Source organism: Phaenicophaeus curvirostris, chromosome 20 (genome assembly GCF_032191515.1).
Source record: "Phaenicophaeus curvirostris isolate KB17595 chromosome 20, BPBGC_Pcur_1.0, whole genome shotgun sequence".
In the NCBI taxonomy this organism is placed as follows: domain Eukaryota; kingdom Metazoa; phylum Chordata; class Aves; order Cuculiformes; family Cuculidae; genus Phaenicophaeus; species Phaenicophaeus curvirostris.
The window spans coordinates 8,482,975-8,499,533 of record NC_091411.1 but is presented as its reverse complement, the minus strand read 5'-3'; the positions used below and the strand labels follow the sequence as shown (position 1 = coordinate 8,499,533).

At 42.1% G+C, this 16,559-nt stretch overlaps 1 protein-coding gene across 1 annotated transcript in view; it reads left to right on the top strand.

Annotated features, from left to right (window-relative positions):
• Positions 1–12,068: 12,068 nt before the first annotated feature.
• The window catches only part of MED27 (mediator complex subunit 27), an 81,752-nt gene continuing 77,261 nt past the window's right edge, over positions 12,069–16,559 (top strand). Inside the window, exons 1-2 of the mRNA XM_069873373.1 lie at positions 12,069–12,297; positions 13,899–14,043. Coding sequence (XP_069729474.1) covers positions 12,092–12,297; positions 13,899–14,043 — 351 coding nt within the window. The 5' untranslated portion in view covers positions 12,069–12,091. The remainder of the gene's footprint in view (positions 12,298–13,898; positions 14,044–16,559) is intronic.

The following is a 16,559-nucleotide window of genomic DNA, read 5'->3' as shown; positions in this document are numbered from 1 at the left end:
ATGTCAGGTGGCACCAATCACGGGTCCTACCACCCCTGTTCTCTCTGCAAGCAAAGTTTCAGATTCTCATGATGCTGCATTTGCTAACAGGAGATGACCAGCCTTACTTTTTGAAAAGTTATCATATGGTACTCCCAGTAGAAATTACAGTTTTGGTTCAAATGCAGTGGTAAAAAAGGTACTGAAAAACCTTGTTCATGAAGCTCGTTGTTCACAGATGTACAACGGGAATAAGGATGAAACACAACAGGAATAAGGATGAAACACATTTTGATTCTAAGCAAGTAACCTTCAAGGCTGTAGGTTGATTTGTTTGCAATTCATTAATTTCAAAGAAATTAGCTTTCCTGGGTCAAATTATAACGTGGTGAGAGATTGTTACACTGGAGAAAATCTGGCCAACCACTCCATAACCACGTAGTATCAGTCAGCAGGGCTGAGGGAGGTGAACTTTGTAAGGAAAAAGAGACTGCAATGAACATGAAAAAAAAAAAAAGACCTCAAAAGAAAGCCATTAAGTGCTTTTTCATCCTAACTAAGTTCATTGTGAAGGGTGGTTGGGAAAAGGGGTAATATGAGACTTTCTTATTGAAAAAAATATTGATTGTTAGGAATCAATAGCATTAAAAAGCTATGTCTTAAGCACCAAGCTTTGAAGGACTCCACAAGCTTTTCCGTTCCCTGTCTATTCTCCTGCCAGAACCTTGATAGCTTTAGCCTGCAAACCAGCAAATGCAGTGATTTGATGGTGGCCAATATATATTAAAAAAATTAAGGTGTCAAGCATGAGTTTTATTATATCTGCAATCAGATGTAATTCCTTCAGTCAGCTCATTTGCAATTAAGTCCAGCTGTTCTCAGTAGAAAGGACTCTTCCAAGGAAATTGCTGTAAAATTTAATGGGAAGATTTTCCTCGGTGCTTTGTTGTAAATATTTTCCTGATAGACTTGTAAAGGCCTTTGCTTTTTTTATTCAATGGGCAAGAGAAATCTGTACTTTTCAGGCATTAGAAAATGAGTAGGTCAGTGACGAAGCTCATGGAACGTATAAAAAAATTCTCGTTGTATACGAGCTGAAAGAGCTTTAATAACTTGCAGAAGAGGAAGGGTTTGAAAATATTTTTTTGTTTATGTAGTTTTTTGTTTACATATGAAGGACTGTTTTGTAGCTGACACATCAGCCAGAGTTTGATCAATATGCTTTATTTGGTTTGCTCTGTCTAGAATCGGGTATGACAGCCAGAGAGGGGCACCAGATTGCAGACTTCAAAGTATGATCCTTCATTTCAATATTGCAGTATAACATCCCACAAAGGCCAAAATATTGCACCATGAATTCATGATACTGCAATGCTTTAGTTTGCTGCCACACAATCCTGCTTGGGTTTTAAGCACATGATGAAAATTAGGTGGTTTTGTACCTTCTTGCAACTGTGTCCAAAGAGCGTGTCCTTTTTGCCATGTAGGCAAAGCCTAGATGTGTTTTTCCTACCTTCCAGCATTCTCTTCAGCAACATTTTCAATCTGTGTGCTTCTGTCGCTCTGGGAGAACAGTGCCTAAAATAAAACAGTGAGATTTGTAATCACTGGCATTATTTTAAGATGTAATGCTGAGGCATTAAATATAACAAAATGAAACTCTTTTGAGGGGGATTGTTGAGACATGAATGATAGCAAATACTGTTATTGTGGATTTATTTTCACCCAAGCAAGAATCAGACTCCTTCTCTAATGGTGAAATACGACCTGGCTCTTGCAGAGAGGGTAATTTGCTAATTTGTTTAACGTTGCTATCTGTGCAGGAGAGCCTTGCAAGAATAAGATTTCAGAATAGATCAAAAGTGTAGGTTACTTTAGGGACAGAATTAAGCCACTTTTTGTTCTTTAAGACAGTAATCATATTCCTTTTTTGGAGGCTTCGTATATTGAAGGGAAAACAACTGGTCCTGCTTGAAAGCTGTGTTATTATTGTTCTATTAGTTTGCAATGCAAGAGGTGAAACTAATGTCCTGTCAACAAAACCCTCTGCTGAGGCAGTGGAAGTCTTTCTACTAGTACAGTTTATTTGAAGAACGGGAATGAGCTATACAGTAGGAGAAATATCCTTTTGCTAGTATACTCATATAGCTATCTTGGCAAATCCTCATGGTTTAGAATCTCATCTCCCATGTCTGCAAATAGCAAGAGTTAGCTGGCACAGTTTGGAACAGTTCTCCAAAATAGTGTAGCAGAGAAAGTTATAGAGGAAATATCTGCTGAACATGTATGTTCCTGTGTACGAGCTTCAGAACAGATTGATAAACCTGTTAAGAGAAGATTAATCAGAAGGTTTTGGATAAGGAAATGAAAAGGGAGTCAGAGCTAGCTGCAAAGGAGTGTAAAAAGATTAGGTCTCTGCATGAGAAGAATGGCTTTCATAGAAGTGATTAGAAAATGAACCTTGGAAGCACATGATTAACGAGGAAGGAAGGAAAGCCTGGAACGTTGTAAAGTTTATGCTTGGGTTGAACCTATGCATATGTGTTTTATTTGTATAGCTTGTTTGGTTTTGGTGAAGTCATTGTCTCCAGAATAAAGTACATGATTTTCATCTCAAGGTAACTCCTGCAGTTCCAACGTGTGGGGCTTTTTGCTCTTGTAAGAATTAATATGCTGGGTCTCCCCAGCAGGAGTGAAAGGAAAAAGCAGGAGACAAAAGGGAAAAATAGGTCATCTCATCCAGGCAATGGCAAATTAGGAAAAAATTCTTCACAGAAAGGGTCATTGGGAACTGGAACAGGCTGCCCAGGGAGGGGGTTGAGTCACCATCCCTGGAGGTGTTTAAGGCACGGGTGGACGAGGTGCTAAGGGACATGGTTTAGTGTTTGATAGGAATGGTTGGACTCGATGATCCAGTGGGTCTCTTCCAACCTGGTGATTCTATGATTCTATGAAATGCTTGCTTTTCTCTTTCCTAATCTATAGGCTTTACGGGGAATACGCAAAAAAAGAGCATCCCAAAGTCACAGTGAGGACTGTGGGTAAATGGCATCACTTGGATGAGAAAGCTGCAAATAGCGCTGTGGCACCATGGTCTGTTCATTCATTGAAGTTCTATGTATGCCTCTTTTTCAGCTTATATTTAAAACTTAGACCTGATATATAGAAACTTTAAAGGTGTCTGGCTCATAGTTCAGCTAGTACCTGGAGAGAGAAACAAGCACACGTGCACCGTTTAGCTCCATAACAGAGCTGGTCCTGACTGCTCCCCGTACTAACTGCATTTATGGCTTGTGAGCTGTGATCCATCAGGGAGGTGCATGACAGCTTCTAGAGAAAGCTTTCTTGGTCTCTTAAGGATTCCCGCAAACATTATTCAGCCATCAAGTTCACAGCCTCTGTATCAGCACTTACCAATGTATTTGGCTTAAGTGAAGAAGAGCGTATACAGAAGTCTGGCTCCGTTTAAAATAGTAGCTATGTTTGAGACAATAGTCTGGGATCCAATATTGTATTATTTAAGAACAAGTGGGCTCTACTTTGCATGTAAATGTTTGGGGTTTTTTTGTTTGTTTTTTTTTTGCCTTTAGCTTCACTCTAAGCTCAGGAGGTGAACAGAATTAATCCGAGTCTTAAGTATAAAAATTGTTTGTGGAGCTCTCGGGGTTGGAGTGCTCCAAACCCTCTAGATAACACATTCCATTCTCTTCGAAGAGAGAGGGCTTCGAAAAGCAGAAGGAATCTTTCTGTGATGTGGTGGGAATCCTCATGAGAGTATGAGAGAGCATCTTCACCACAGGAGGTGATGGGAGGTTTGCTTCAGGGACCTGACTGGCAGCCCCTACTTTTCACAACACATCTGTCCCTCCAATACATGAAGTTTTCATTTGCATCTTGTGTCTTGAACGCAGTTCTCTGTGACACCTTGTAGACTGAGCTACACAGGGAAATGGTGTTTATACACTATTCCTTTTGTCCAGCAGGAAAAGCCCTGTGTCCATAAACAAATCTTCTTCTAGCAGCTTATCTCACCACTTATTGGGAAATAATTCAACAGCCATAGAATGAAAACAACAGTGCTTGGTACCACTCTTGTCTGCTCCTTTTGCATTTCTTGCTGCAGTTCAGAAAAGAAACAAACAGGTACCTGCAAACAGCTGAGCCCCATATAACGATCAATAGCAAAAAAGATAAATCTGCTGCGATTGACTACAGGCTGTACTGTCACTAAGTGACGATGAAAAATGATCGCTACTTGAATACACTGCATTTTTATCTTTAAATCCTTCAATAGAAGCAGTGTCAATAACAGAGCACTAAATAATCCCTAGATAGAAGGAAAATCTTTCTTTCTTTCTTATTTTTTTAAGAGGGAAGATGGACGTCACTTTATCTGGAGACCTTAAGTACTCAACTATGGAATTAGACCGGCAAATTCCAGGAAGCGATTGTCTGTTTAGACAATCTCTCTCTCATTTTAGGAAAGACTGGCTGGATTCTGCTTGAAAACATAGCTCAATTCCATATCATGCATGCACCAGGGTAACTGTAAGTGGAATATGCAGAAATAAAATAAATAAAGATTTTTTTCCTCATATTCCTCTGGGGATAATATATCTCCCTGAACTGGATACAGCTGCCAGAGATGGCCTTTCTCTACTTTAAAATATCTCTGACCTTTCCCTAAGCTAACTGGATGCACTTTACCTTATTGGCCCAAGTATAAAGCAAAGTCTTTTTCAGATAATAGCATTTGGAAGAAGTCCAATCCATTCTGTATCTGCTGACCATGCCACACGTGGCTCTGGTTCCTTCCTACCCCTTGGATGCTGTTAGCTGCTCTGCCAGTACGGCAGCAGGACAGCACCTACAAGACATGCTCCGTCCCACTGCTTTTGGGTCTGCTGGGCTTGGTGGAGCAACAACCAAACAGGGCAGGTAGAATCATAGAATCACCAGGTTGGAAAAGACCCAATGGATCATCGAGTCCAACCATTCCCATCAAACACTAAACCATGTCCCTCAGCACCTCATCCACCCGTCCCTTAAACCGCTCCAGGGAAGGTGACTCAACCCCCTCCCTGGGCAGCCTCTGCCAGGGACCAATCACCCTTTCTGTGAAAAATCTTTTCCTAATGTTCAGCCTGAACCTCCCCTGGCAGAGTTTGAGGCCATTCCCTCTCGTCCTGTCCCCTGTCACTTGGGAGAAGAGCCCAGCTCCCTCCTCTCCACACCCTCCTTTCAGGGAGTTGTAGAGAGCAATGAGGTCTCCCCTCAGCCTCAGGATGGCTGGTGCTTTAAGGGTAGATCAGCCCAGTTTCACCTGTTAAGAATCCTGCTGAGATTGATTGGTTTATGGAGAGTTGATTATAAAAGCCAGCAAGTAGCTTAATTAGGATGGAGAGTTATGAGAAGTAGCTTGGCTTTTCAAAGAAGTACTGGAGCAAATGACTCCTGGCAAGTGGCTGGTGGAAGGGGGAAAGCTAAGCTCAGGAGTTAGGCAGGGTGGCTGTTTGGCATGCTGTGTTCATATTTAGAGGAAATAAAGCTGATGATTGCCAAAGTCATGCCTGAATCTGGTTCATGTCAGGCCTTATTGTCCTGAGATTACACTTTTCTCAAAGAATATTTACTAATCAGGAACTCCAGAACACTTTGCACTTGTCTCAGTGGTTGTTAATGTGTCAGATTTTTTAAGGAGCCTGGGGAAAAGCAGCCTCTAGCTTTCCAAGTTGTGTGTTGGCGTTGGCTCCTGGCAAGACGAAATACCATAGATTGTACCATGAACTCCATCATATTTACTGTCATAACAGCGGATACGCTGCTATCTAAAATTTTCATGTGCCTGTTCAATGAAGAGCAATAGCTGGTGGATGTGCTCAACCATGTATTGAATAACTGTTATGTTTCAAGCTTCCCTTTGCCTCCTGTAAAATCCTACCTCTGCAAGAAAGTGGTGAGGAGTGGAATCCAAGCATTATGTATTCAAGCAAATTCTGCTGACTGCTGCTAGGCAGTGAAGCTGGAATGATTGTGCCAAATCCTGGCCCTTCATGATAAAGTGGAATTTTCCTCAAAGCAAACCAGGACAGAACATTTGAAAACACAGCCTAGGCATTAAAAAAGGCAAAAAGGCTCTAACTAGTTAAATTACAGAATACACAATTAACCCAGAATTATGTAAAAGCCCAATCCTGCAGTCTTTGGATATGGAAAACAACGAGTTTAACTGACTCTAATACTGCAGAGTCATCAATATAGTCAAGAAGAAGTAAGTGGGTCATTCTGTCTCAGCCACTTGCATATTGCAGAATTACTTGTCTGTTCTTGCTACTTTTTTATCCTTGTTACTTTTTTATCCTTGTTAATGTCTTATTTAACCTGCCTAGGATAGTTGTCATTTTGGAAATGTGCAAAATACATTAAATTTTAACTGCATCATTTAAAAATACATGTATTTGTGCAGATTTTTCAAAGTAACTAGGATCTGAATGTATTGGGATACAGAGCACACCACAAAGCCCAATTTGAAGAAAGTATGTTTTGAGCAGGCATCAACAGATAGACTGAAAATCAAGGCGAAAGCATAGGGGTTTTTTTTTAGACGTTGAGTGGACTAAATGCAATGAGGATTTATCTGCAAACCATCTGTGATTTCTGGTATTTTTTGATGCCTTCACAGCTCTAATTTTAAGCAGTTATGTAGCCTTTAAATAATGATACTTTCTTCCCATTAGGTTTTACATCAGATTCCACACTTGATCACGGAATGTTTAAGTAAAAGAAGTGGCTGAGTGTTATTCTCTGCAGATTGCACACACACAGAAGAAAACAGCAGCCTTTTCTTTTTGCAAGTAAAATTTGACATATTTTGGGACAGAATTCTGCATGCATAAAATAACAGCATGAGTTTTGCTGGGTACGCTTTACTTTTTGTATTTTGCCTTCCACTTCTCATGTAAATTCAGTGCTGGGATAAGGTGTTTAGCTGTCTTCCCCAGGGCCTGGAACTCCAGAATAACAGCAGATCTCTCGGAACGATCTTAAAACTGACATCAAGGGTGCCAGTTTCCTCAGATGAGGGGGAATCGCAGAGTCATAATCCATCCAGTCCTTAGTGGTTCTGTAGACAAATCTGTTACCTGCTGGATTTTCTGTGTGCGATGTGCACACTTTATAACTGTAAACTGAAAACATTCCAGATAAGGAAACAAATAGCCACCTGAAAATTGTAGTTCCTACAGCTCCCTCAGGGTCTGTTTTCCATACAACATGATGTGGGGGGAAGATCCTTTTGAATATGAGCAAGGTCACCTGAGAGTCTGAAACAATACTAAGCTAACTGTGTTCATCCCACAGGAAATCTGATGATAACTACATCATTGTCAGCTCAGTTCATTATTTCACTGTTTCTTCTGGCAGGAGCGTTCAGATAAGATTTTCACTCACTATTGTTGGATATAGTGGGAGATTCTGATTCAGGGAACAATAGGGAAGAATTAGCACTGAAGATGAGGGCTCCCCCACATCTGAAAATGTCTTGGCATTCCAACCTTGTCTAAAAGGAGGCAGGACACGTTCCCTTCTCTTGGCAGAAGCCTCAAATATCAGTCGATAACCCCCCAGCTTCTCTTCTGTTTCAATAATGCATCGTGTAGTAAACTCTGTGGCTACCTCAAGACTGAAAACCCAAAAGAAATTAATAGGCACGTAAAATAGCAAGAATACCTTACCAATTGCATTACTGAGCACCACAATTATTTGAATAACAAAAAAAAATCAGTTTATTATATTTATCTGAAGTGCTGTCAAAAGTGTAGCAATGAAGTATGAAGAAATAAAGAGGACTTGCTGATGAATATCAGCCCAGAACAAATACCAGCATTTATCTGCCTCAGAGGAAGATAAAGATAGTTCCTTATGATGTCAGTTATTCCAAATGTTGAGTCCTGTCCAGACATTTCATGAGAGATTATCTGCTCTCGGTATGAAATAAAATAGTCGCCATTAGTTGTCTCTCCTGACAACAAAATTAATTTCTCTTAAATGAGAATGCATTTCTAATTGGGCACTTTCTTCCCTAACAAATTGTTTACAGTATGCCTGCAAGGATTCTGAAATCAACCCTTTTCTTTGATGTTGCTGATTAATTACAGCCCACTTGGTTCTTAGTAGCTGCAATTTGAGTAATACTGCCATAGCGTACTTTGCTGGGAAAGGTTCCTCTTAATTACTTGCTCCCCAGTCAAGTTTCTGCTTCTGAAGAGAACTGCACTGCTCTTGTCAAGCTGCAAGTGATGCCAGGTTGGATTCTTACTTTCCCCCACTTCTTTCTCTCTGAGTTCAGAGCTTATGTACATTACGAGACTGACAGCACCCAAAATGAAATTCTCTCTTTAGCCACAGAACAGATCCAGAACTGGCAGTTCACTGCAGTCTTCTCTATTTCATCTCCTAGTCTGTCTACTCGGCACAGTGCAGCACTGTGTGGAGATAACTGGGCTAGCTGTAGTATCACTGTGTTAGCACAGGGGTCTGCCAGAGCTCATTAGCAACGCCGAGAGGCAGGGTTTATTAGTCTGGTCAGAATGCTGAACTAACAGAGCAGGCTGCTTCCAGCACTGCAGTTGCAGTTTGCATCTCTCTACATGACACCGCGTTGTGCATTGTGGATATAACCCAGATACTTTAAATGTGATCTTTTTCTGGAGGGAGATCACCAAGTTCTTGAACTTCTGGTGGAGATAACAAAAGATATTAGTTCTGATGCTTGCTCAGATGTTGATATCTGTCATAGAATCATAGAATAACCAGGTTGGAAGAGACACACTGGATCATCGAGTCCAACTATTCCTATCAAACACTAAAACATGCCCCTCAGCACCTCATCCACCCGTCCCTTAAACACCTCCAGGGACATTTGTCCACATTGGGCCACCCAAATAATTTGAAGGAGCCCACTCAATAGCTGTCAGACAGTAAGATTTGTGGATGCTGGATTCTTGCTTTTATGTTTTACTCATGATTTCAAGGCCAAAGGTTTTTTATCGGCACCTTGGAGATATCTTGGTTTCACTTATTTTATATCCATAATGCCCATTTACAATACACCTACAACGAAAATGAATTAGCACATTGCCTTGGTTTGGGCAAGCAGCCGCTTAAGGAATATTGCTTAGAAGAAAGCAATGAGCAATTTAGGCAAGGCAATGCCCTACAAATGAGCACCCTAAATTAGGTAGTCTTTTCCATTTAGGTGTGGCAAAACAGATTGAGGAGAAGTACGAGGAACAGGATCTCCTGCTCTCTTCTTTAACCATTATCCTTAAATGTTGAAGCAGAATCTGCCTTAAATCCCCAGGAGTCAACAGAGTTCTTGCCTATTGTCTATTCAGGAGAACTTGGCTCCTTAAGTATGCAAGGAAAGCAGATCCCTAAAGCAAAAAATGTGAATATTGTCCTCCTTTGAGTTTCCAAGCCAAAGCTGCGGTGTTCTCTTCATTCTTTAGGGGTAAGTTCCAAATGGTTCCTCATACATTTATGGGTTTGTATCCAGGCCACTGTTTTGACATGTTTTGCAGTTTAAAAACCAGTAAAACAACTGTCAAGCCATTTTACTGTTCCAGGTAGGATGTAAAATCAGAAATCCTTGTACTTGGGCACAAAACCAAAACACCCCTATATTAACAGCTGAAAGCATAAGTTTGAAAGTAATATATCTTACATCAGAGGGGAAGAAATGGAAAAGAATCATCCATTTCCAAGGGATAGCATATAGAAGAATCCACAGACATCTGCAATGTACACCCAGCATCTGAACTTTGCAATGAGAGGAAAAAAGAGTAATGCCATGCAGGAAGGATCTTTCAGCCTATGAGTATTCCCTTATAATAACATAGTATCTTCTTGAGAAAATTATTATGGTCCAAAGAAAGGTGGTTTATGTCTAACATGAACAGTTTATGCATCTGTAAAATATTAGTTAACTTCACAGTCTGACTGAGATAACCCTGTTCTTTCTGCCCCTGGCTGCTATTCCTTGATTCAATACTTTATTATATTAAGAACTATTCCTGTCTTGCTCGTATTTGCCTTATTAAGCGTGCTCAGTCCACTGCTGATTCTTTGAAGTGCACCATTATGTATTTCACTGGTTATGTGGGCTGACCTACATTGCTTCAGACCATGTTGCTTCCAGGATTGCTTTACCTCTACACTTAGATACAAAAGCATTACTAAGCTCAAGAGCAGAAGAACCGCAGCCTTTTAATTTTCTCATTCTTCATGCTCAGTAATAGGGTTTCACCTATTTGTTTAAGGCACGGGTGGACGAGTTGCTGAGGGACATGGTTTAGTGTTTGATAGGAATGGTTGGACTCGAAGATCCGGTGGGTCTCTTCCAACTTGGTTATTCTATAATTCTATGATTCTATGTTGTCTGGGAACGTTGAATTGATTGGATGCAATTTTCAGAACCCTCTGCATGATAGACAGGAACATGTCACTGAGTGGAGGGCGAAGCCTCGCTTCACTTGGCCAGTGACATCTCTGCTGGTCCTTGTCGTATACATTTCCATTTTACATGTTAAAAAAAAAACCCCTTGACTAAAGGACCTGACTGTGTGGATTGTCTGTACTGAATTTATTTAATACCTTTATGAAAGAGGTTGGTATTTACTTTAGAAACTGAGAAAACAAAACCACCACCTCTGTGCTGCAATTTACTCTGGGTGCAGTGACTGGTGGTCTGTGCAGTACTTCATTTGTTTTAGCTCTGTTTATTTTAGCTGCACTCTAAGGGTGAAAGTGGCTGGCAGTGGCATTGGAAGCATAAGCAGCCCCTACAAAATACAACTAGCACTACTTCTTGCCATGACAGCACTCTCAAACTGTGATGTTCTTTGCAAATCTTCACTAATGGAGGCTGGGTCTTTGTTCTGTTGATGTCAGCAGCAATCACGACTGAGGCATGAACCATAAGGCTCCAGGGAGATATTAGAGCAGCTTCCAGTGCTGAAAGGGGTTTCAGGAAAGCTGGGGAGGAGCTCTTGGTCAAGGAGAGCACGGATAGGATGAGGGGGACAGTGTAAGCTGAAAGAGGGGAGATTTAGATTAGGCAGTAGGAAGAAATGTTTTGCTATGATGGTGGGGAGGCCCTGGCCCAGGTTGGCCATCCCTGGAGGGATTCAAGGCCAGGTTGGATGGGGCTTGGAGCCCCTGATCCAGTGGGAGATGTCACTGCCCATGGCAGGGCTGGGACTGGATGGGCTTTGAGGTCCCTTCCAGCCCAAACCATTCTATGATTCCATGAGCATAAGGTTCATGGAAGTGTTCTTGCCTGCTTAAAGCTAAGCACACTTGCAGCGAGACACAGGCTCTGGATTCTTATTCTAAATAGTTTCATTTCTGTCTCTATCCCTGGAAAAATCCACTAAGAGCATCCAGAGGAAGGACTATGCCCTCTGTTATGAGCAGAGAATGATGCACAGCACAGGAAAGCAGAAGAAAAGAATTGGACTGGAACAAATTATTCCGAGGAAGAGAAGAGAGGTGTTTTAGGGATGCGCATCCCAGAACAGCTCTTGAGGATGGTGAGGCACTGGCACGGGTTGCCCAGGGCTGGACACTCCATCCCTGGAGGGGTTCAGGGGCAGGCTGGATGGGGCTTGGAGCCCCCCTGATGCCGTGGGAGGTGTCCCTGCCCGTGGCAGGGGACTGGATGGGATGGAGGTCCCTTCCAACCCAAACCATTCCATGATTCTGTGATCTCCCTGGCTGCTCTTTCACAGGCGGTGGGCACAGGGCGCGTGGCTTTCGCTGAAGGATAAAAGCGAGGGGATAAGAGGCTTAAAAACGAGTTGTTGTGCCGGGCATCCCCTCCCCAGCCCGGGCAGCCCACCCGGAAGAGCCAGGACTACATTTCCCAGCGGGCCCCGCGGCTGTTGGCCCCGAGACCCCCCGTAGGCGGGAACCGGGACTACATTTCCCAGCGTGCCCCGCGGCCGCCGCGCCTCGTACAGCGCTGGACGGGGACAGGTCAGGGCCAGGACTACATTTCCCAGCGTGCTCCGCGCGCCCCGGGGAGGGCGGGGTCTGTCCCGGGCCCGCCAAGATGGCGGAGGGGGTGCTGAGCCCCGGGGTGAACCTGGAGGCCTTCTCGCAGGCCATCGCCGCCATCCAGGCTCTGCGCTCCAGCGTCACGAGGGTCTTCGACTGCCTGAAGGATGGGATGCGGAACAAGGAGACGCTGGAGGGCCGCGAGAAGGGTTTCGTGGCCGCTTTCCAGGAGAGCCTGCACTCCGTCAGCCGCGACCTGAGGTGAGCGCCGGCCCCGGGGCCGCTTCCCCCCTCACTCCTCGGGCTGCGGGCGGGGATCCCCGGGCCTGGCCCCGCTTCTCGGGGAAGCATCAAGCAAAGAAACGCGAAAACGTGCCGGCTTGCCCCCCATGCAGCATCCTGCGCCTTCCCCTTCCATGCTTTTTCTTTCTCGAGCCCCCAGAGGGGTGAGGGGATGGCTCGTTTACCTGCGTTTTGTTCTTGTTTTGTATTAAAGAAAGGGATCGCGTTGGTACGGTGGCTGCTTTTGGTTTCAGGGAGATTTTCCTGGATTTGTTTGTTTTTTTCCCCCGAGGTTTTCTATTAAAAGTCATTCAAAATAAACATGCTTTTTAGGCCCTGACTGTTCAGTAACATCCAAGTAGGTCAAGAATGAGCATTTTATAACTAAAACTTGTAAGGATGGAAACTAAGTGATGATCCGAAGGCTGGAGCACCTCCCGTCTGAGGCCAGGCTGAGAAAGTTGGGGTTGTTCAGCCTGGAGAAGGCTCCAGGGAGATGTTAGAGCAGCTTCCAGTGCCGAAAGGAGCTCCAGAAAAGCTGAGGAGGGGTTCTTGATCAGGGAGAGCTGAGATAGGTCGAGGGGGAATGATTTTAAACTGAAAGAGGCAAGACTGAGACGAGATTTTAGGAAAAAATGGTTTCCTCTGAGGGTGGGGAGACACTGGCCCAGGTTGCCCAGAGCAGTGGTGGCTGCCCCATCCCTGGAGGAGTTCAAGGCCAGGCTGGATGGGGCTTGGAGCTCCTGATCCAGTGGGAGGTGTCCCTGCCCATGGCAGGGAGTGAAACTGGATGGGCTTTAAGGTCCCTTCCAACCCAATCCATTCTATGATTCTGTAAGTATGGTTGCTTAGTACAGCTGACATGTTTCACATGAATGGGCACCAGCTGTTGAGGTCAATGGTCACAGAGTCACTAGCTTGGAAAAGACCTTCAAGATCATCAAGTCCACCCATGGTCCACACGGATCCTGCTGGAAGACTGCTGGGTTCAGCTACATACTCTTGGATTCTCTTTAAGAGTATTTTGGAGTATATTTAATTTATCTTTTTTGAAACATAACTGCCCCAAATATTGTGATTTATGTAGCTTCCAAGTGTTATAGATTCTGTTACATGTTTGGAAAGCGCAGATTTCCAGTAGTAAGGAAATTCTCCAGGGTGTACTGAGTGGACTTCTGTTCCTGTTGCAAAAGTATTGACTGGGATCCTTGTTCAAGAATTCTTTAGTTACTGTGTCCATTCATATGTATTTTAGTCTATTCTTTTGTCAAGAAATATTAAGCACGTTCTTGAATGCTCACAGCACTAGAGGCTTAGAAAGCATGTAGGCCATGGAAACTTGAAGGAATGAGGATTTATGAAGGAGAATTTCGTGGTAGTCTCGGCTGTCAGTTCCTTGCTTGTTGGCATTTATTGTTGTAACCTTCATTAAATGCAAATTGAGATTTTAAGAAGTTGGCCTCTGAAGGTTCCGAATCCCACTTTTAATTTAGTGGAAGACCTGAAGTTCAAGAGTAGTATGTAACATTCAGGAGTCTTCAGAGCTGACTTTAATAAAATGCAATTCTGTTTTCTTTCAGTGAACTGGAGCGTCTGAGCAACCTGGTTGGTAAACCATCCGAGAACCACCCCTTGCACAATAGTGGGTTGCTGAGCCTCGATCCTGTTCAGGACAAAACACCACTTTACAGTCAACTTCTTCAAGCCTACAAATGGTCAAATAAGGTAATGGAACACGTCAGTGTAATTTAGTTGAGTATTCCTGCAGAATGTTTGCTTTGTCATAATGGACTTCTGAGAGTTTGAGACTGTTGAAATTGCTGAGTTTTTTTATGAAATTGAGGAGCAAAATATGTACCTGAACGTCCTTTCAAGGGTAAAATTGCTCTTGTTGAAAGAAGCTTCTTTTTCATCAGCACAAACCTGCATGCTGAATATATCTAGGGACAGAAATTGGATCTTTCTTTCTTTGTTCTGAACATAGTCTGCTCGTGGGTCAAAAATGTTCCTTACCTCACATCTGATTTTATTAAACAGGTAAACATTGCATTATTGCAGTTATTATTGGACTCTCTCTGAGCACCGTTATGTTTCAGGTTGCCTGTTCCTAACCTGATTTTTTTTTTTGAGGAAATGAGCGTGCTTTTGAGCATGCTTATTACTTTTTATAGAAATATTTAAACAAATACTTAAAAACTTTCTTAATTTTTTTTTTTTGCAATACTAGTGAGCTGTAACAAAATGTAAAGATGGATTCATTTCTGTTATGATAGTTGTTTGTAGTGAGAGATTCCAGAGTTGTAGCTTCCAACAGCCTTATACAAGACAACAGGAGTAACAAGAATAATAAATCTGAAAATATTTAGGGCATTAAAAGGAACATTTCTACTTTAAATTATTTATTGCAATATGCAAGCAAGGAAGGCTTTCAGACTGCACAAGTACTTCATACGCAAATTTTTCTTACACATTTGGGTGAACCAGTCTAATATTATTCCAAGTTAAAAATAGAATGCTACAGTAATTTTCGTGTGAATGCAACATTAATGTTTGTAAAGTCAAAGAATATGAATAAGTGTTAGTGTCTAAACAGCAGAATTTAGTGTTGATAGAAATGTAGTGTGGTTGGGAAATGAGGGACAGGAAGGATTTTTAAGTAGAAATTTCTTCATTGAGAAAATGATTTCTATTTGCTTGTGTTTGCTGCTGTTAGCAGCAAATTATTGGCACTGAAGAAAAATAATTAATTTGCTGCTTTCAGAAAAAAAACCCCATCTGACACGTATACATAAAAACTGCTAAACTTGTAATACGGTTAATTCTTCACTTAATGACTTCTTTAGGTCATTAGCAGAGTCAACTCAGTTGATAATGAAATAGCTTTGGCAGATTTGTCCTAATGGAGTTTTTTATTAACTTGTAGCTTTACAGAGCTTTGGCGAGCAGGTTTTTATAATACTGGATTCAGGTTTCAGAAAGCAGAAAGTTTTAGCCTCTGGTGCACTTATAGCCATAAATGTCCCAGGAGAAAAACAATATACTTTTTTTTTCTTTTATCTCTTAGTTTTGTTTTACAGCTGAAATAAAACATACTGTTTAGATTGTATCTAAATAGCTACTTTCTACCTAATGCTACTTCTGAACTTTGATAGCATCCTTGCCAGGGTTTGTAAGAACTAGCAGGCATGGATAGGTTGCCCCTATTTCTACCAGCAGAAATGTCACGTGTGTGAGGTATTAGCTGCTGGTTTTGCCATTAGCAGCAGGGACCCTTGTGATGCTCATACTCTGCTGCTGAATTCTTAAGTGCTGAATACATTTCTGGAGTAAGTGTTATTTCTTTCCATCTTTTGGCCACCTTCTGTTCTTACTATGTTGCTGATGTTCAAAGGGAGGATTTAAATGTGGGGATGTGTCAATACGCTTTAGGTCTGTCCACATTTAATTTTTAATTTGTGACCCCTTTGGGGCAGCCTTGCCTGTATTTTTGATGAGCTGAGCTAAGGTCTTTTCCTCCCTGTTTGGTTGTTCATGCATTACTGATGGCCGGGATCGCTGCGTGGCTGCCAGGGGAGGATGAATGGAGCTTTCTGCGCTATTTTTCATGTAAAACTGGATAAACAGTTAGAGGCCTGAAATGGTAATTCTTAAAAAAAGAAACCAAATCACCAAAAACCCAAACAACAAAAAAAAAAACCAAAACCCCTGCATTTCAAAAGCTGTCCTAGATGATAGCCTGTGTGCCTATATCAATATTTCTGCTTTGGAAATGATATTCTCTGCTAGTTTTTAAAGAATACAGTGGCACTAGCCTTCCAAATACTGTAAACCACATGACACTGTAAAGCACAATACTACCAAATTGGTTCTCTTTTTGGTGTATGAATTCCCTGTGGTTCATGAGATACTGGTTGTTAAAGCTGTTATTTATTTATGTCTGCAGCTTTGTTCTGATGCTGGGTCAAGCAAATACCAAATTTTGATCTGAACTTGGATGCAGGGACGAGCTTTTTGGGTTAAGTATCCGTGCTAGCTAGGTAAAGTGTAGTGAAGATCATACTCACAAGTGTAAATAGTTTTGTTTAAGATATGAATGTTAGCATAGGAGAGTAACCTGACCTGACACTTGTCAACTTGTTTTCTTTACCACTTTTGATCTGTGTAGCTGTTTATGTATTATGAGGAAACTCACAATTAGGTGCACAGTTACTGACCGAACTCTGTGGCTTCGTGCAGTAAAG